Genomic DNA, 22,330 nt, shown 5'->3' with positions numbered 1-22,330 from the left:
AGGACTAAGTTCTACAAATGAAATATTACCATTTCCCCTATCCTGGTTCCTAAGGTACATTTTGAGGTGGTTTGGAAGTCACATTTCAGACCACTCTAAACATCTCAAAGTGCTCCAGATCATTTAAAAACTCCCCTGAAGGCAAAGCAGCCCTCTTTTAGTAAGGAGAAATAGTAGAGAAACTTCCCAATACTGAGACTGAAATAACCAAGACCTTCAAGGCCTCCAAAGGTCTCCTATGTAGAAAACAGCTTCTCTCTGAGAATTTACAAATTCTTACAACCCAACTACATTTTTAGAGGTTGAAAATATTCTTTTTAAAAAATATGCATTGGGGGCTTCCCTGGTGGCGGAGTGGTTAAGAATCTGCCTTCCAATGCAGGCGACATGGGTTCGAGCCCTGGCCCAGGAAGATCCCACATGCCGCAGCGTAACTAAACCTGTGCGCCACAACTACTGAGCCCACATGCCTAGAGCCCGTGCTCCCAACGGGAGAAGTCACTGCAATGGGAAGCCCTTGCACCGCAACGAAGGGTGGCCCCCGCTCGCCGTAACCAGAGAAATCCCGTGGACAGCAACGAAGACCCAACACAACCAAAAATAAAAAAATATAATAAAAAATAAAAATAAAATAAAGTGAGTCTTTCATAGACAGCATATAGTTGGATCATGTTTATTTAAAAAAAAATGCATTGGAACAGAGGTACAATGAGCCTTCCAGAAAGCACACAAAAAAGGTCCATCTGTATGCATTTTTCTCTACTTCTTGTCTGATCATTTCCTATAATACTCATGAAAAGTCTTGATTTATTTTACTTCTCTGAAACTCAGGGGACATCACTTTATTTGCTGATCTCTTTGACCAGTGATTACCTTCAAGCATTCACTTAGGTGTTATTCTCTTTTAATCCTGTTGCCTCTAGAAGTTGTCAATCAGTTTTCAAGAAGGCTTATTTTTTAAAATTGAGATGTAATTCACATACCATAAAATGCAGTGGTATATTCACAAAGTAGTGTAATTCAGTAGTGTACAATTCAGTAGTGTATTCACAAAGTAGTGTAACCATTACCACCAAATAGTTCCTAAGAGGCTTGTATTTAAATTAGATAGAAGACCTAAGTGATAATCTAAGTAAGAAACATGGAAGTAGGGGAAAATTGCTTTAATTTACATTCTGAGGGTAGAGAATGTAAGCTAGAAAGGGCGAGTACAAATCAGATGTTCTGCAAGGGGAAAGTTAAAGGAAGAAGCCAATGTACTTTAAATCCCATAAATAGTTTTTATGGATGGCCTCTATCTACTTCCCATTGAAGGTAACTGTATAAATGACTTTTCCTCCCTGGACTGAAGCTGGGACTCAAGCAGGCTCCTGCACTATGCAGGCTGATTAACGACTCTTTTCTTCTTGCTACCCCATCAGAGGGAACTCTTCAGTGAATTCTTCTAACTACCAAAAGGCACAGGAATCCCCATACAGCCTTATACAAACTAAGATTCGGCCAAAGCCACCTAAGCATTTGACCAAAAAGACAAGTGAGGACTATAGCAATTCTACCTAAAGAAGAGTGAGGAACTCAGAAAGGCAGTGAACTGACACAGGGCTATAAACAGAGTTCAAACACCTTCTGCATTTCAGAGAGGCAAATTCCATCTCAGCCAAATAGTTCTAGGGAAGAGAATATAACTTGCCAATTAAGGCATCTGCTCATCACTGTCATGCTATACTGTCACCTGTCTGTTCTACCTACAGATGTCCTGTGTGGTTTAGATAGAGACCTCCAATGCTACATAGTCTACCAACCAAAAACTGCCAAGCTGGTGGTCCCTGCTTATGAATAAAGTGATGCCTTGGGTTGCAAAAGATGTCCCATTCTCAGATCCAGATTAAGACTCTATACCCAGGACTTCCTCGTGGCGCAGTGGTTAAGAATCTGCCTGCCAACGCAGGAGACACAGGTTTGAGTCCTGGTACAGGAAGATCCCACATGCTGCAGAGCAACTAAGCCCATGCACCACAACTACTGAGCCTGCGCTCTAGAGCCTGTGAGCCACAACTACTGACCTGTGTGCCTAGAGCCCGTGTTCCGCAACAAGAGAAGCCACTGCAGTGAGAAGCTCTAGAGCCCATGAGCCACAACTACTGACCTGCGTGCCTAGAGCCCGTGCTCCGCAACAAGAGAAGCCACTGCAATGAGAAGCCCGCGCACCACAACGAAGAGTAGCCCCTGCTCGCCGCAACTACAGAAAGCCCGCGCGCAGCAACGGAGACCCAACACAGCCATAAATAAATAAATTAATCAATCAATCAATTAATTAATACCATATTAAAAAAAAAAGACTCGACACCCAAAAGCCCCAAGGAAAGGTAGCATGCAGGGAGCCCAATAAAAAAGTCAATAAAAATATTAAAACTTCCCTACCAGGGCTGCAAACTACCACTAACCATCCTTGCTAACTTAAGGGGTTTTAATAAGGAAGCTTAAATTGAAGAATAAGCCAGCTCCCAGAATACAAAATGAGTTTCATCTTAAGTGTTAGGAAAGTTAACTACCCCAAAGAAAAAGATTAAGTAAAACCAGAAATTATAAAGTCTTGCTTTCCAAAACAGTACTGGGATTCTACTTTAAAGTCAGCAACAAACCCTCAAAAGTACCCAGCCCTGACCAAGCCCTGAAAACATACTTATATCCTCTTAGGCTACCCCTCCCCTTACTAGCTGACAGACCTAAACTCAAACTTCCCTTAGTCACTAAACCTTAGTGCCTTACTGCTCCTATAAATTCTACAGGGACCTCAAGCTATCGTTCCCAATAGTCCAGTGAGCCCCTATTCTGCAGTAAGTACCACACCACCTAATGAGGTTCAGAATACATCAACACCAGAGACAACTCGCTCATGTCTCTGCTCATGGTACTTAGCCAAGTTGTCCATTTCCAGAGTCTACACCAAGGTAATCTCTCAGGAGAGGTAATCCCTTAAAGTGAGGGTAAGAGTCACAAAACATCCATATTCTCTAACAGGACCTTCTACTCAAAGTCTTTGGGGTGGGAAACGTTAAAAATGAAATAAACAAGACCAATCCCCAGGTAATGCCAAGGATGACTAAAATTAACCCTAGTTCCAGCACCTCTCCCCAGTTCACCTGATCCCTCTAGGACCACATCACAGGATTCTTCTCCAGGTGTACTGTTCTCCATTCAGCCATAGAGTCCATCCACTGCCTCCACAAGACCCACCCAGCCCTAAAAAGTGCCTCTTGGCTTTCCAGACATTCTTATTTTTAAAGCTCAGCCACCTTTCCTTAAGGCTCACCTGTAAACACCCTCCCCAAATGTGGTACCAAACCCAGTAAGTCTCCTGGCTGAAAAGATCTTCTGTAGTTTTAGAGATGTGACAAGTAAGTGTGATATTTTCTGATTTGTCAGTTTTCCCCTAAGAACTAAAAGTTTTACTTGTCTATTCTGTAAGTGCCAGGAAAAAAACCCAAAAATGTGTATTTGCATTTTCCAACTATAATTTATTTTTTCTAAATGATGTTGAGCTACTCCATCTGGAATACCATAAACTATGCATGTTTTGTATCATCCATGTCAACCCATTTCACAATGGATTTCTGCCCTAAACTGAAAGATTCTCTTAGAGTTTTTTCTTTTCTTAAGGAAGGCACTTCTGTTTCATCAACACAGATGTAAAAAACTCAAACCATTTCAATTGTGAAAAATGAAAGGATGTGAGCCTATTCCCTTAATAAATGCAGAGAGCCTCTGACACTTTCAATATACCCAAAATGCTAGGGTACGAGACCAAGTGACTCGGTTGCTGCAAATGCTTACTTCCTAAGAAGAAATTTCCTTCACAGGGTCACAAAAACTGTGTCCACTCACTATATGAACACTGACAGAATCAAAGCAAGATATTGCTTCTTCCTACTAACACCACCCTATTAACCTTCTAACTTTCTGACACTACTTAATGAAGCAGTACTAAAACAATTCTGTAGTACTGTAGTTTACTGTAAGAGAGTTACTTTCTATGTCTGAGACTTATTAGGAAACATAATCCATAAGCTATATTGTTTTTACTTAAATGATACAAATTCCTTTGGGAAAAAAATCACAGCAAGCTTTATACTGTCAGTATTCAAGTCCATCTAAAAATCAACAGCAGTTCTGTCTGCATTCAAATATCAGAAAAACACTGTGAGAATGAGAACATCTACAACCATTCCAAGACCTCTGGAGGAAGTATGCTACATAAACAGAAAGAACAACTAAGAACATAAAATAACATCAACACTACTCCAGTTCCTGCCCCAGCTCTGTACAGGAGAACTGATATCAGGTAGGCAAGGCCCTGCCATGGGCTCCTAAGGCACATATGCATTAGGCTTTTCTACTTACTGAAGGTCCACTTGCTTACTGTCTATTTTAAATGGTGCAAAAAAGTTCTAGAATAAAGACTATAAACAAATAATCGAATGCAATCATTCTCACAATTCAAGGTGCATCAAAAATCACATGGAGGGGGCTTCCCTGGTGGCGCAGTCGTTGAGAGTCCGCCTGCCGATGCAGGGGACACAGGATCGTGACCCGGTCCGGGAAGATCCCACATGCCGCGGAGCGGCTGGGCCCGTGAGCCATGGCCACTGAGCCTGCGCGTCCGGAGCCTGTGCTCCGCAACGGGAGAGGCCACAACAGTGAGAGGCCCGTGTACCGCAAAAAAAAAAAAAAAATCGCATGGAGGGACTTCCCTGGTGGCACAGTGGTTAAGACTCCACACTCCCAATGCAGGGGGCCCCAGTCTGATCCCTGATCGGGGAACTAGATCCCACATGCATGCTGCAACTAGGAGTTCACATGCCACAACTAAGGAGCCTGCCTGCCGCATCTAAGACCCGGCACGACCAAATAAATACATAAAATAAGCATTAAAAAAAAATCGCATGGAGGGCTTGTTAAAGCAGAGATTGGTAGGCCCCACCCCCAGAGTTCCTGATTCAGAAGGACTAGAAAGGAATCTGAAAATATGTATTTCTAACAAGTGAGAGGTAGTACTGACACTGCTGGTCCAGGATCCACTCTGAGGACCACTGCTCTATAGTTTGTTGACAGAAATAGTTCATTGTAGTCTTTATCTTGCGAGATTTCTGCTGATTGTTTTAAAATAGGATACATCAGATTTATGTCAGTTTTTCACATTTTTATTGGAAATAATTTCCAAGTTACAAAAAAAGTTGCAAGAACAGTACAAAGAACACACTCATATGCCCATTACCAGTTTCATCTATTGATACATGCTGTCATATCTACTCCCTTGCTTCTCCATATTCATCAAATTTTTTTTCTAAACCCCATGAGAGAAAACTGCATACATCATGGTCCTTTACTTCTAAAAACTTCACTGTGTATTTCCTAAGAATAAGGATGTTCTCTTACATAACCACAGTAGTTACCAACTTCAGTGAATTTAACATTGATACACCACTGCCACAATCAATATATAAAACAGTTCCATTATGCCCCCCAATTCCCTTATGCTTCCATTTTACAGTCAACTCCTCCCCCAATACCTTGGCAACCACTATCTTCTATTACTATAATTTTTCTTTTTCCAGAATGTCATATAAATAGGATCATACAGTATGCAGTATTTTTTAAAATTATAATCAAGTACAGAGAACATAAAATGTACCATGTTAAAGTGTACAATTCAGTGACATTAAGTACATTCACCGTGTTATGCAACCATCAGCACTATCTAGTTCCAGAAGAACATTTTTATCACCCCAAAAGGAAACCCCATACCCATTAAGCAGTCACTCCCCTTTTCCCTCTTCTCCAGCCCCTAACAACCACCAAACTACCCAATCCATTTTCTGTCTCTACAGATATGCCTATTCTGGATATTTCACATAAATGCAATCAGACAATATGTGCTCTTTTGTGCCTGGTTCTTTCACTGAGCATAATGTTTTCAAGGTTCATTCAAGTTGTAGCATGTATCAGTACTTTATTTCTTTTCAGGGCAGTATGTAGCCTTTTGAGTCTAGTTTCTTTCACTTAGCATAATGCCTTTGAGATTCATCCATGTTATTACATGCACACATAGTTTCATCATTTTTGCTGCTGAGTAGTATTCCATTGTATGTGTATATCAGAGTTTGTTTGCTCAGTCACCAAAAGACATTTCATTCCTGGTACTTTCCCCAGGAATATAATCATGTAAGTCAAGGTACTTTTACAACTAATAGGGTTATTATATATTTGCACATGGCAATAGAAAAACTCAAACGTACACAATATGTGTAGGTTCACAGTCCCTTATCTGCAATTCCAAAATCTAAATATCTCCTAAATACCAAGTTTTTGGTAAATTTTCAGTGAAGTCATTTGGAGACAAATCTTGATCTATATACTACACTTAGTCTCTTTATAGTCATCTTCTTAGTAAGAATATTCATTTTGCTGCAGAAGTATTACGTCTGATACACATCCCACTGGGAGAAATAATTCATGTATGAGCTATGTACCACATTACCTTTCTATATTCAAAAAAATTCATAAATTCATCTGATCCCACAGATTTTGGATAGAAGTTGTGGCCCTGTACTTACACAGCTCTAAATGAGACAAAAATTAAACTGATATTACTTGAGTCAGTGAAGAGGCATTAATGTTTTCTCTGTTACAGACTAGCTCCCCAATACATCAACTAAAAGGATGAACTCTACCCCACAATCCCCCTCTTATGATCAACATCCATCCTACATGGTCTCTGCAGGTTATCCTAGCCTAAAAAATTGACTGCCATTTATAAAAGACACCATTTCTACTAAAATTCACACAAAACCTTTGAACAAGTAAATGTTAAAGTTCTCAGAACATCTGATTGTTTCAAGGTATGTTCTTCAGCAGATATATAAGAGTGCACAGCTGTGAAACCTAAACTACCCTTTAATGCACCTCACCTGAAAGGAGACCACAGCTGCTCTCCATATACATTACTCCACATACACCACGTTAATCATTCCAGGCATGCTGGGAACCCATCAGGGCCTGGCAGAGTGTCAAGAACTGGGTAAACAAGAGGGAACAAGACAGACGAGGCTCCTGCTATCATGGAGCTAACTCTCTAGTGAGAGGAATAAGACACACAAAACCGCTGAGAAAAATATCAAAGTGATAAATCCTATGATGACAAACCAAGATACAATAAAAAATGACTGAGGAGTGATTTTAGATTGGATGGTGAGGCAAGGCCTCTGAGAGCTGAAACTGAAGTCAAGAGCTAAACCCCAAAAGACAAGTGAGGATCAGTGGGAAGAGCAGTGCAAAGGCCTTGACAGAGAAAGAAGTCTTTATTCGCCAAGGACTAGAGAAAGGCTCAGTGTGGCTACAGTATAATAAGAAAGGTGGAGAGCAGTATGGGATGAGGTCAGACAAACAGCCAAGGGCAAACTCATGCAAGACTGTGTAAGTCAAAACAAGAAGTTGGGAATTTCTTCCAACTGAGATGGAAAGGTGTTAAAGGGTGTTAGGCAGGGGAATAACATGATCTGACTGATAATTTAAAAAGTTCATTCTACTTGCCACACAGTGATGTAATATGGATAACATGGGACTGGTAATCCAATCCATTCATTTCAAAAGGTATATATATATATACACATATATGTATGTGCATATATATTTTTTTATTACACTATCACTTCATATATTAAAATGCCAAGAAAAGTGCATTTCCTGAAAGCTGATTTTTTTTTTTAAACCACTGTCCTGTCTTGAATGATTTCACATTCGTATCAATATCTCTGGTGTGCCAGCTACAATTTTAATAGCTACCACAGCCAGGAAGTTTAAGAACTCCCTCTGTGAACCATGTAAGTTAATGTAGGTTTTACTCTGCTAATAAATCTGACAATACACATAGAAAGTCAATGACTACTACAGAAATGGAAGAACTGCAATTGCTGCTATTTAAACATCAAGACATGTCTTTTTCCTAAAAATACCAATACTTAACGAAAGCACAGCTCATGAAACAACATAAAAGCTGAAATTATTGCCCTATGAGTCAAAAAGCAACGGCAGCCTATAAATTCTATTTTTAATTCCCAAAGTTAATAGTAAATCAAGAAAGTATGTATGAGACACATGCCCCTCCCTGCCAAAAAAGTGGTGTGCAAGAACAACTTAACTACTCTTAGTCATGTTTCCAAAAATTTAGAGTTGACATATTTAAAACAAAGGAACAATAGCTTTCTGAGAAATAATGCTTCTGAGTTTGTTGTCAAATTACAGAAAAAAAAATTCTGTACTTAACTCAAACACCAGATTATTTCAAGCACAAAAATTTATTTGTGCTTGAAATTTGTGGATAGTTTTCCTCTGTAGAACCAATCAAAAGAAGCTATCTAGTTAATGCAAAAATTTTATTCCATGGTAAACTGTTTAAAAGTAAACTACTCAAAAATATGGCTTACTCTTACTTGAAGAGTTCTTTAACATGAATTACTGAAATTCTAAGTTTTGTGAAAAGACTAATGCTCTACTTCTTCAATTTAAAATTCTGCAAAATAGATCACTTAAATATTACCTTTTTAAACCATTTCATATGTGTAGTCCTAAAAATATTGGTCCAATACCTTGAGTGCATGGCATTTCACTTTTGATTACTTTTTCTGTAATAAGATTTGAAGAAACTGACCAAACCTGGTACTCTAAAATACTAGGAGGATATTCTGAAAGTCTAATCAGCAGTTCAGACCACAGAACAGAGGTCAAAAAGAAAGCTCTTCTGGATCTATTCATGGGTTTCAACAAAATAGCTGTTGCAGGAGTCTGTTCGCAGAATAAGACTAAAATTTCAAGAAACCACTAATTTGTACAATTTCTCTGGAAAGTTGACAATTCCACGCTGAAGAAATGAAATGTAAAAGTTTACATATAGTAAGATAATTAAAATCTTACCAGGCTCAAACGTAAACATTCCACCACCATGAAGAACATAAGCAGTAAGTTTAATGATTCAATTATATAAAATATATTTGGGGACAAATGCTACAACACTCACTTTATATCTCACAGGCACTCAGAAGAACTGGAACATGCATCCTTATTGCCCATGTGTGGAAGAACATCCACAAAGAACCACAGCTAACACTAAAGCTGGCTGTTATTTGAAGGCATCAACAGGAGACTTCCGAAAATCTTAACTATGGTTTCTTAAAAAAATTTTGAGTAGCTCAAGATGCAGAGATCTGACAAAGACTCTTCCTAACCCAAGGCTGCATGCAAGTCATGAAACTCACCTGTGTTATACTCCTTCAACTGCAAGTCCTTTACAGGCGTGCCATCAGGAGTCCGAAAGGCATTAAGAATCTGCAAGAATATGGTATGTACAGTAATGATACACATCATAATCAAATACTGAATATTATATTTCCCCTAGTGGCTTTTATTCTACATAATTTAAAGCTATGATTACTTTACAAAGGCAAAACTGAGCCATACACACTCCAGGCATTCAAAAACTGCTGAATAAGTAGAACATAATTATTTAAAAATTCTCAAGTACATAAAAAAAGCAAAAGAGCATAAGCTCAAGAACTCAAGCTCTGAAATCAGACTGCCTGTATTCCAAGCGTCTCCTGCTCATGTGCTGTGTAACCTTTCAGCATCCGGATTCTCATCTTTTAAACATAAGATGATGCACTGAGCTCTTTCCAGTCCAGGGCCATGGCACCTGAACTCCCTCAGCCTGGTCAGTTCTTCTCCCCATTTTCAAATGGACTGTTCTCTCACTTGCATTCAGGCCTGGGCTCAAATGTCACTTCCTCAGTGATGTCTTCCCGAACTACCCAATCTAAAATAGCCTATACCCCAATGATGCTCTAAACCCTTACTTTAGTTTCCTTCAGGGCATTTATCACTGCTTGATTTTTTTTCTTTTTTTTTGCTTATTTTTTATTATCCATGGAAGCAGTGACTTCATAATGTTCACTGCTATATCACTCAGTGCCTAGAACACTGCCTGGAATAAAATAGTGCTTAATATTTGGAATGAATGAATAAAGAGTATGTGTTTCATAGGATGTTGTGATAATTAAATGAACTAATGCTTGTAAACATCACACACTGCCTAATACAGAGTAAGGCACTGTCTGCTCTGTGTTGTATATTCTGACCAAACTCTTCCTTAAGGTCATCCATAGTTTAGTCACCAAGTCCTTTACCACTGAGGAGTTAGGCAGATCCCAGTTTTTACTACTGTCAATAAACTGCATCTTTATGTATCTTTATGTAACTGCATCTTGGATCATCCCCTAAAGGACGATTATCAGGCCTAAGGACAGCAATCATTTGTCATAATTTTTTTTTTTTTTTTAACAAACCTCACCTCAGTTGAGTACATGTGTAACTGGTGAAAAATGAATGAGCTCTATGGATTACACCAAAGCCAATTTCCTGGTTTAGCTACTGTACTACAGTAATACAAGATGTTGACACTGGGGGACGGGCAGGAGAAAGCTGGGTGAAGGATAATCAAGATTTCCCTGAATATTTCTTTACGCTTTCCTGGGAATCTACAATTTTTCAAAATAAAAAGTTAAAAAAACAATTTTAATTGATGAAAAGAAAGGAAAAGGAAAAAAGAAAATAAGCCTTACCTCTTCTTTTGATGCATTTTCAGGCACCCCATTTAATCGAATAAGCTTGCTTGGTTTCTCCTCACTTGGGCCAGTCCTATAATCTTGATCCTTGAATCCAGAATAAAAAATTATTTTAGAAACAAATACATGTTAATGCGCAAAATGAAACAACATGAAATACAGGTACTCAGGATCAAAAATCAAAATGACTTACATCATATGAAGATATGAAAAATTATAATTGTCTATTTTTCTGAGTTCCAAAATTTGATTTCTTTCTTTCTTTTTTTTTTTTTTTCGTGGGATCTTAGTTCCCCGACCAGGGATTGAGCCTGGGCCCCAGCAGTGAAAGCACTGAGTCCTAACCACTGGACTGCTAGGGAATTCCCCCAAAATTTGATTTCAAATCATTAGAATACAAGTGTGCTAAGACCCATGGTCATTGAGGGAATTTTAAAATAGTAAAGCAGAAAATTAAGAGAAACAACACTGAATGTGACTTTTATAAACAGGAAAAAAAATCACCTAGATTCTCAAAACTAAAATTTTCTTTTCCTGAATGAGAAAACAGCAAATAAATAAATAAAACCAGATGTCACTTATCAAAGATGTCATCTATAAACAAATTCCAGAACAGTCAAAAGGTGTCATATGACAATATAACTTAACAGTACAATTCAGAGAAATTTGCATTTTCCATATTCACAAAAGTCTCAGCTCTCAGGGCTTCCCTTGTGGCGCAGTGGTTGAGAGTCTGCCTGCCGATGCAGGGGACGCGGGTTCATGCCCCAGTCCGGGAAGATCCCACATGCCGCAGAGCGGCTGGGCCCGTGAGCCATGGCCGCTTAGCCTGAGCATCCGGAGCCTGTGCTCCGCAACGGGAGAGGCCGTAACAGTGAGAGGCCCGCATACAACACACACACAAAAAGTCTCAGATCTAACTGATCCTCTTTCATTTCAACAGTTATAAAAAGGGTTTAACTTTTGGGAAAAAAAAGTCTCCTATAACTATGTGACCACACCTCCCAGTTATGCCTACTCTCCTGGCACAATTATAAATAGTGTCCTCTTTTACTCTTTTTTTTTTTTTTTTTTGTGGTACATGGGCCTCTCACTGTTGTGGCCTCTCCCATTGCGGAGCACAGGCTCCGGACGCGCAGGCTCAGCGGCCACGGCTCACGGGCCCAGTCGCTCCGCGGCATGTGGGATCTTCCTGGACCAGGGCACGAACCCGTGTCCCCTGCATCGGCAGGCGGACTCTCAACCACTGCGCCACCAGGGAAGCCCCCTCTTTTACTCTTGAAAGTGTCCTGACTTGAACAATAAATTATATGGCCATCCGCCTCTAACATTCTCAAAATCCATTATTTGGTTAGCATGTCTTAGAATTACTGTCCAAAATAACAGAAACTTCAATAGAGATGGGTAATACCTATTTTAAAAGATAATATTTTCAATGTCCAACTGCAAACATAATTCTCCTCGCTTAGATTATATATACATTAGATTATACATTATACATACAGAAATTCAACATTTAAGTCAATTAAGTTAGCTTCAATAGAATACTTGCAACATTAATATCACCGCCTCATAACTAGGTATTCTCTATCTCTATATCCTAGGTATCCTCTAAATGAGTTTAAATAAGAAAATGAGCCCTAAACAGCCACAGGCCTGACCGTGTAAGAGTTGAGAGAACCAACTCGCAAAGACAAATACTTTCAAACTAAATTATCCCAAAGCATTTCGATCAGTACCATCAAGCAAAATAATGAAGAGACACACATCAAAAATATGATCTGAACTGAGGGCCCTTTCTCTAGAGATGTACACTGAATACAAATCTTGCTTTTTAATGGATGTACAAAGTTAAGACCTCGGACTAATGGTCCTGGACTCTACACTTCACCCTCCAGAAAAGTCTTACGAAAAAGCAAAATTCAAAAAAGCAATCCACTCCATTAACATACCTGAAGGTCCCGTTGGGCATCTTGGGAAGTTTTGCCCTCTGGAAAAGACTTGCTTTGGCCATAGCCAAATATCTGGCTTCCTGGAAGCCTGTGATCCACATCACGGTACTCCATGCTTCTGTAATCAGTGTCTTGCCGGCCAAGGAAGTCCAGACCACCTTCTTCTTTAAACATACCAGCATCTGAACTCTGTTGTTCACCTCCAGAAAGCTGTGACTTGTCCTGGTCTTGAAGTGGACTTTGGCTGGTCTGAAAGTCTGGTGGAGACTCATGTTCAAAAGCTACACCTTGTGTTTCTCCTTCTCTTGTTTCTGAATGCTCAAATTCTCCCTTCTGAATGCCAAAAGCAGGCCTTTCTGTTGTATGGTCATGTGCAGATTCTTCTCTCTTGTTCACATTCATACCAGAATGTTCTCTATCTTGTGTAGAGGGCTGAATGTAATCCAAAATATTTGGATCCACAGAGGGCATCTCCCTATCTTTAAATTCCATACAAGGTCCCACCTCTCTGCCCCTAAAATCCTGATCAGTCCTGGACCGGTGTCTACCTCTGAAATCTGAATGTGGTGTATCCCTGTCCCTAAAGTCTAGATCACTAGTACCTGAACCTCGGCCTCTAAAGTCCATCTGTGTTCCGTCTTTGTCCCTGAAGTCCAAATCAGATACATCTCTATTCCTAAAATCAGAACGGGACTGATCTCTGGCCCTGAAATCCAAATCTGATAAATCCCTTCCCCTAAAATCTGCATGGGATCCATCCCGGCCTCTAAAATCTAAATCATAAGTGCCCCGGCCCCTGAAGTCAGGTGGAGGAGCATCCCTACCTCTAAAGTCAACAGTATGAGCATCCCTGTCTCTGTAGTTCACGTGAGATGTCTCCCTACCTCTATAATCCATAGAAGTACCATCCCCACCCCTATAGTCCATAGGTGGTCCTTCTCTATCGCGAAAATCCCCAGAATGTATGTCCCTACTTCTGAAGTCCAACTGTGATGAATCTCTGCTCTGGAAATCAGAAGATGAAAAATCTCCCCCCCTGAAATCATGTCCAGGTCCCTCCCCTCCTCGATAGTCACCATGCTGTCCGTCTCTAGCTCCATAGCTGAAAGAATGCTCCTCTACATTTGCAAAGGGAGGCCCCGAATGCCCCTGGAAATCAAAGGGAAGTGAATCTCTGCCAGGAAAGTTGCCAGAGTGTCTCTCTTGAGCATGACTCTTAAGGGGAGGAGGAGGATAATCCCTGTTCCACCCGGGAGCAAACCTTTCTTCTTGGCTCCCACTGTAGAAACAAAGACAGTGTTATTCATATTGTCCAGAGAGTTTGAAATCTACACACCAGCATATTCTTCTCTAATCACAGCACATTCTTCTGTAAACATTTTTTTTTTTTGGCAGAGTTCTGTAACAAGGTCCTAGATCTGCAGAAAACAGCAATGTTTTGCTATTTTAAGACGAAGTGGCGTAGTAAACTTTTATATTCCCATTTCAGAACACGAGGAAAGTCAACACAAGGTTTTCAACATGACTGCTGCAGAAAAAGCTTTCACCCAGTCCTGCAACAGGGAAAATCCGCAACACCAGATAAGCTAGCAATGGTGACACTCTACAAAAATTTCCATTTCCTATAGCCAGGGAACTTAGAATTCCAAGATCAGCATGATGATTCCTATACATCAGAAAAATCAATGCACTGTAAATTTTATACAGTAGGTTTCAGGAGGTGTCTTTCTCATTGGTGCATACAGGAGTAACATTCCAAAATATTTGATTACAGCCACAGTATGGACACCACCCAGTCAGAATGGATGCAGGCCCAAAATAAAGAAACACTGGCTGTAAATCACTAGGAGTATACCAGTGTTCACCAGCTGAGCATCAGCCCTGGCTGCATCTAAATCCTAGTTCTACAGTGGCTCTGCCTAGAACTGCTCTCACCTGGGTCCTATTATTGTAACTACTCAAGGGTATCTCAGAAGGCAGCATGAATCATGCCACAAAGCATGTGTTAAGTCGACTAAACCAAGCAACAGCATCCAGGAGCTTAATACTGAAAGGGACCTAGAGAGAGCATTAGGCCTTCAAGCATTATCACCAGGTCCCCAAAAAAGAAGCTGATTTTCTAGATTCTAATGCCTCATCTAATTTTTCATGGTAATACAATATATTTTAAAATAAGCATAGTATTCACATTCTCAGTTTACAGAACTCAAGAGATAAATGAGAATTGGCCCAATCTTTCATACTACCTAACTTCCTCCCTTTGTCTTAAGCTCCAGACCATTTTATACGTTTTGACTTTGGTAAAAGATTAGGGAATTTAAATAGGCAATTAGGTACCTAGGATACTGAGCTTGAAGGGGAGGGGAGAGAAGGGCATGAAAAAGGAAAACATGAAATGATCTGAATGGTTACCTGCTTTTTAGCAGTAAAACAAAAGTATTAAGAGATCAAGTCCAACTCAGTTCTCTCCTTCCAGAATATACAGGTTCTATTACATGACCCTTCTGAACTCAGACTACACTGCTATAGAAAGATTCAACAGACAACTGCTTCTGGGTTACTCAGTGCAAGCGAAACAGTTACAATGCCAAACCCTTTCCAAAAAGTAATAGGAATTTAACGATAGTAACCTAAACAGTTGAATGATGCATATTTAATGGATTTTCAGAACATGGTAACTTCCAATAGCTCCTATTAACATTAGTTATATCTATGGGGTTCATCATAAGAGAAGTAACTTTAAATGTTCTTCATAAGTAATACAATATAATACTAAAATTAAGACATTACCACTAATTCTGGTGTCACCCATATTTAAAATCATTCAAATCCCAATAGTTAGGGACTTCACTGGTGGCGCAGTGGTTAAGAATCCACCTGCCAATGCAGGGGACACGGGTTCGAGCCCTCTTCCAGGAAGGTCCCACATGCCATGGAGCAACTAAGCCCATGCGCCATAACTATTGAGCCTGCGTGCCACAAAAATTGAGCCCACACACCGCAACTACTGAAGCCCACGCGCCACAACCACTGAAGCTCACGCGCCTAAAGCCCGTGCTCTGCAACAAGAGACGCCACTGCAATGAGAAGCCTGTGCACCGCAACAAAGAGTAGCCCCACTCGCCACAACTAGAGAAAGCCTGTGCACAGCAACAAAGACCCAACACAGACAAAAAATTTAAAAATTAACGAAAAAAAAATCCCAATAGTTAGCTTGCAGGAAGACTTAAGCCTCAGCAGACACTCACAGGCTGAGTGCTGCCGTATCTAAATCTACATGTTCTCTGACCAGAACACATCCAACAGTGTCTTTGAATACTACCCTAAGGATTACCTTACCCTCTTCAGCGGAGAAGATCAAAGAGATCTAGAGTAACCACTGTATTAGGGTTCTTAGAACTGTATTTTATGTAGACTATTCAAGAAACACTTCTATTAGTATAAAATAGCAGTGGCTACGAAAATCATTTTCAACCAAATTTTAAAAAATTTTAAGAAGATGAATACAAAATTATTTTCCTGCAAGATACCTTTTTCACCCAAATTAGTCCCCCCAAAAGTTATGCTATATAAACTATGTCTCTTTCTGGTCAAAGATCTTAAAAAATAGCATGTAATGACTTATATTTAAACTAAAATTAAGGTGGGGAAATACAACTTTAAATAATAAATTCAAAGAGAAAATGTTCTGAAAAAAATTTTTAAGTGATGCAATAGAGCTAAAGTTACCTAATTCCTGAAGGCTTATAGGAAACAGCCTTACTTACAAATAATTATCCATAAATATAAGTAAAAAGGAGAGATTTTTAAATGTTAAAGTACAAACTCACTAATCTAGACTAGGGATCTGCAAACTTTTCCCATAAAGAGTCAGACAGTAATTACATTAGGCTTTGCAGTTTCTGTCAGAACTATTCAACTCTGCCATTGCAGCATGAAAGCAACCATAGACAATTTGTAAATGAATGATCAGGGCTATGTTCCAATAAAACAAAAACAAGCTGCAGGCTGTACAGCTTGTTGTTGTTGACCACTGATCCAGACCTTAATATTGTGAAAGGAAAAACATAACCAGCATCACCACCACTGCTTTAATTTAAAGACTGTTAAGCAGAAAGTAAAGACCCCTGTATTCATGAAACTAGTTTTACTAAATATTATACGGATTTTTTTTTTTTTTTTTTTTTTTGTGGTACGTGGGCCTCTCACTGCTGTGGCTTCTCCCGTTGCGGAGCACAGGCTCCGGACGCGCAGGCTCAGCGGCCATAGCTCACGGGCCCAGCCGCTCCGTGGCATGTGGGATCTTCCCGGACCGGGGCACGAACCTGCGTCCCCTGCATCGGCAGGCGAACTCTCAACCACTGCGCCACAAGGGAAGCCCTATACGGATTTTTTTAAAACTTAGTTCTCTCCCTTAATTTTTCATTGGAACCCCAAGCTTCAAAATAATAAAACATCTGTTGAATTTGCACAAGAAGATCCTGCAGACTGCCAATCAAAAAGAAAATTTACTAGTAACAGAAGTTTCAATTAGAACATAAATTTTGTTTTTTGGCCACACCACGTGGCTTGTGGGATTTTAGTTCCCCCACCAGGGACTGAACCCAGGCCCTTGGCAGTGAGAGTATGGAGTCCTAACCACTGGACCGCCAGGGAACTCCCTGGAGCATAAATATTTTTTAATGTATAGCTTTAAAGGTCAGATTTCTTTGCCATATACCAACTAAAGCCATAACAATCATATTCCAATTGTAAACACAATGCAAAAGTTTTAAAATACCATCATCAGTGTTTATTATACTGCCTATAAGAAATTAACTTCCCACAATTCTAAAATATAATCCATTTACAACTGAATGGTACCACCTTCTCCACTTATCTTTGTACCTAGTAATCCTTAAAATTGAAATGTAGCTTAGAAAATTGCATCGAGTAATTTTTCTTTCTCAGAACTATTTTTGGTAGCTGAAACACAATATGTCACAGGAAAGACAGAGCTCTGGATTCTAGACATAAATTACTGAATTTAATGAAACATTTACATACATTTATGTACATTTTTTACTAGCTTTCCTTATTAATCAAATATGTATGACTTTGCTAAAAGAGACAAAAAATATTTTTAGAAATTGGGGGATTTTGTTAATGCTTTTAAAAATGCTAAAACACAAAACACTTGGCACACTGGGTATTTATTTAGTCTCACAATCACTTTAGAAATGACTAGAAAAATTTTAAATAGTTTCTATTTTTAAAAAATCAGAGCTATTTCTAGAAAATATCCCTCCTTATGGTAGGCCAAAAATATTATACTGTATCATTAAAATACTGACATTTCAATATTCAAATTTAAAGACTTACCGAAAAGGTCCTGTTCTGTTAGCAGATCGAGAATCCCCCCACATCTCTTTCTATGTCAAGAGGGTCCAATAAGTAGATCCTTGCTACCAAACTCTGGTTATCACAGTACCTGTACAAAACAAACCACAAAAAATGAGTACATTGGAACATGAAGTAAAGAATAAACCAATTTCCTCTTGTTTGGCTTATCAGGGACAACATCAGCAGGTATACTTTTGGAAGTCACTTTTAAACATTTACATGCTAATTTATAGCAAGAAAAATACATTTTAAATTTAAAATGTGTACTCTAGGGCACCATCAACTTCTCAATGTACTAAGAATGCTTCATAATATATTTACTAATTTTTCTGGCACCCATTCTATCTTCCTTTTCGGAAATAGCACCTTAGCATAAACACCACTCCCAGTCTGTGCGGCTGATCCTACTCTATTCAGCCTGGCCAATCAGAATAGTCTATTACTGGGACTTCCCTGGCTGCCCAGTGGTTAAGACTCCAAGCTTCCAATGCAGGGGGCACAAGTTCAATCCCTGGTGGGGGAACTAAGATCCCACATGCCAAGCAGAGCAGCCAAAAAATAAATAAAAATTAAAAAAAAAAAAAGCAAGAATAGTCTATTACCTCACCACAGTGATTGCTTTGAAGATGGGCATGTAACCTAAGGCTGAGAAGTCATCACAGGACCTGTGCTCCAGCTACTAAAAAAGTGGCAAACTTTTTTTTTTTTTTTTTTGGCCATACCACGAGGCCTGTGGGAGCCTAGTTCCCCGACTGAACCTGGGGCCAGGCAGTGAAAGAGCCAAGTCCTAACCACTGGACCACCAGGGAATTCCCCAAAAGAGGCAAACTTTTATGACCTTGGATTTGGCAATGGTTTCTTACTATGACAACGAAAGAAAAAATAAAGTAGACTTCATCAAAATTGAAAACTTTTGTGAATCCAAGTACACTATCAAGAGAGTGAAAACACAACCCACATGTCAGCGAAACAGCAGACTATGAAATTCCAAAGCCTCATTCCTCAACAGAAACATCAAAAAACAAGCAGTCTGAACCAACTTTGTTGTAGCTTTAGAAAACAGTCAAAGCTTTACAACAACCAACTGAACACTCAGTCAAGAAAAAGTCATCCTCGGGACTTCCCTGGTGGTCCAGTGGTTAAGATCCGGCGCTCCCAACGCAGGGGGCCTGGGTTCGATCCCTGGTCAGCGGCACTAGATGCCGAATGCCGCAACAAAGATACCACGTGCCATAATAAAGATCCCACGAGCCGCAACTAAGACCAGGCGCAGCCAAATAAATAAATATTTTTTAAAAAGAATAAAAAATGAAAAAGTCATCCTCAAAATAATAGCAAAGTTTTTTGGTGTTTTTACTGATCCTTGCCCCACCCCCACCCCAGCATGGCAGTGGTTCTTGTCTTGAAGGCAGCCCAGTTTTCAGCTCCCTCCCTAAACCCAAGGGAAACCTGATTTGTAAATTATTGTGTACATCTGTTCTAATCTGTATGGGGGCTATCTGAAGGACTGATGCAAGGTACTTGCCTCTGTTTTACCTAACTCAGAACTCTGGGGGGAAAAGCGCAGGCACTGCTAATAAAAGCTGCAAAGCAGACTACAGACTCACAGATATGGAGAGGTTGGGGTGAAAACACTTTGGGGAGTTAGGACATTCCAAGGCACCATGTATATGAGAAAATTTAGAACACCACAAGCATACCCAGACACATGATCAGACAAAACCTGAGAAGACTCTAAGCTTTCACCTCAGGCTGATCTCTAGGTTCAGAGCAAGCCTAGCTAAGTGTTGAAGGAATGGCTCCAGCACAGAACCAATCTGCAAAAACAAAGAGAGGTGGGTTTTTCTTTCTCTTATTTTTGTTGGTGTGTTTTTTGTCCATTTTTGTTTTATCTGTTTGAGCTCCTAGAATTCAAGGAAATCTTGGTTAACACATTAGATGAACAAAGGCTAAGAGAACAGGTGTCAGTGATCACACCTAAGGAATACAGCCTTTGCAAAAATGGTATAGGAAAAGAATTCTATATCTAGCAAAACTCTCCTTCAAAAATGAGAAAGAGGGACTTCCCTGGTGGTCCAGTGGTTAAGACTCTGTGTTTCCACTGCAGGGGGCACGGGTTCAATCCCTGGTCAGGGAACTAAGGTCCCGCATGCCACTTGGCGTGGAAAAAAAAAAAAAAAAGAGTAAGAAATTAAGACATTTCCTGATAAGCAAAAGCTGAAGGAATTTGTTACCAGTAGATGGGCCCTGCAAGAAATGAAAGAAAGTCAAAAGTAACTTGAAGCCATATGAAGAAATAAAGCTTCAGTAAAGATTTAAAAAGCAAGAGCAATTATAAAAGCTAGTATTATTGTGACTTCAATTTTTAACTCCAGTTTTTACTTTCTACATGATTTAAAAGACAAACGCATAAAAAACAATTATTAACCTAGGTTAATGGGACACAATTTATAAAGACGTTATCTGTGACATCAGTAACAGAGGGAAGGGGGACTTCCCTGGTGGCGCAGTGGTTAAGAATCTGCCTGCCAATGCAGGGGTGACGGGTTCGAGCCTGGTCCGGGAAGATCCCACATGCCGCGGAGCAACTAAGCCCGTGCGCCACAACTACTGAGCCCACGCACCTAGAGCCCGCACTGCGCAACAAGAGAAGCCACCACAATAAGAAGGCTGCTCACCGCAACCAAGAGTAGTCCCCACTCGCTGCAACTACAGAAAGCCCACGTGCAGCAACGAAGACCCAACGCAGCCAAAAATAAATAAATAAATGAATAAATTTATTTAAAAAAATTATTAATCTAGGTTAATGGGACACAATTTATAAAGATGTTATCTGTGACATCAATAACAGAGGGAAGGGGGACTTCACTGGTGGTGCAGTGGTTAAGAATCCACCTGCCAGTGCAGGGGACAAGGGTTCGAGCCCTGGTCCGGGAAGATCCCACATGCCGCGGAGCAACTGACCCCGTGCACCACAGCTACTGACCCTGCACTCTGGAGCCCGCGAGCCACAACTATTGAAGCCCATGCGCCTGGAGACCGTGCTCCACAGCAAGAGAGGCCACCTCAGTGAGAGGCCTGCGCACCGCAACAAGGAGTAGCCCCCGCTCACTGCAACTAGAGAAAGCCCGCGTGCAGCAACAAAGACCCAATGCAGCCAAACATACATACATACATAAATAAATAAATAGAAGCAATGGGATAATATATTAAAAAACAAAAAGACAGAGGGAAGGAAAGGAACAGTATAGAAGCAGTTTTTCTATGCTATTGAACTTAAGTTGGTATAAATTCAAATTAAATTGTTATAACTATACTATGTTAAATGTAATTCCCATGGTAACCACAAAGAAAATATCTTTAGAATATACACATAAGAAAATGAGAAGGCAATCAAAACATTTCACTATAAAAAAATCAACTAAACACTAAATAAGGTAATAATGGAAGAAATGAAGGGAAAAAAGCTATAAGGAATATAGATTACAAATAGCAAAATGGCAGAAGTTCCTCCTTATTAGTAATCACTTTAAATGTAAACAGTTTAAAATTTTCTTCTCAAAAGACAAGATTGGCATAATAGATTAAAAAACATAATCCAACTATACGCTGTCTACAACAGACTCGCTGTAGATCCAAAGACACAAATAGGTTGAAAGGGAAAAGACAGAAAAAAATATTCCATGCAAATAGTAACCAAATGAGATCTGTGGTGGCTATACTAGTATCAGACAAAACAGACTTTAAATCAAAAAAGGTACAAAAGACAAAGGACATTATATATTAATTTAAAGGTTAAAAAAACACAAGAAGATAAATCATAAACATTACACATCTAATAACAGACCCTCAAAATATATGAAGCAAAAACTGAAAGAAACTGAAGGGAGAAGTAGACAGTTCTATAACAGTTGGAAACTTCAAACCTCACTTTGAATAATGAATTGATCAACCAGACAGTATATAAGTAAGAAAACAGAGAACTTAGCACAATAAACCAAACACATCTAATTGACACAGAACACTCCACCCAACAACAGTAGAATCACATCTTGTCAAGTGCACATGGGATATTCTTCAGGATGGACCATTTGCTGGGCCACAAACAAGGCTCAACAGATTTTATAAGATAAATAACCGTACAAAGTATCCTCTCTAACCCAAACAGGATAAAGTTAGACATCAATAACATAAGGAAAAATTCTACAGTTTTCCATAGTTTTCCTTCTACATAAACTAGAATTCACAAAATTTTAAATGCATATTACTTCTGACTTTCTAGTTCCTCTTCTAGGAATTCATTCTCTAGAAACTTACAATGTG

The 22,330-nt window shown here is 39.6% G+C and overlaps 1 protein-coding gene across 3 annotated transcripts in view; it reads right to left on the bottom strand.

Annotated features, from left to right (window-relative positions):
* The window catches only part of RBM6 (RNA binding motif protein 6), a 106,974-nt gene that overhangs the window by 67,676 nt on the left and 16,968 nt on the right, over nucleotides 1-22,330 (bottom strand). Inside the window, exons 2-5 of one of the 3 annotated variants that reach the window (XM_067754477.1) lie at nucleotides 17,987-18,095; nucleotides 12,626-13,904; nucleotides 10,671-10,760; nucleotides 9,312-9,381 (exon numbers count right to left, since the gene is read on the bottom strand). In XM_067754477.1, coding sequence (XP_067610578.1) covers nucleotides 9,312-9,381; nucleotides 10,671-10,760; nucleotides 12,626-13,904; nucleotides 17,987-18,030 — 1,483 coding nt within the window. In that variant the 5' untranslated portion in view covers nucleotides 18,031-18,095. Of the gene's footprint in view, nucleotides 1-9,311; nucleotides 9,382-10,670; nucleotides 10,761-12,625; nucleotides 13,905-17,986; nucleotides 18,096-22,330 lie in introns of those variants that run through there. The other 2 variants (XM_067754480.1, XM_067754478.1) reach the window with 2 other exon arrangements.

The sequence above is a fragment of the Pseudorca crassidens genome, chromosome 10 (assembly GCF_039906515.1).
Source record: "Pseudorca crassidens isolate mPseCra1 chromosome 10, mPseCra1.hap1, whole genome shotgun sequence".
Classification (NCBI taxonomy): domain Eukaryota; kingdom Metazoa; phylum Chordata; class Mammalia; order Artiodactyla; family Delphinidae; genus Pseudorca; species Pseudorca crassidens.
Note: the sequence above shows the minus strand (reverse complement) of the source record. Positions and strands in the feature narration are given on the sequence as shown.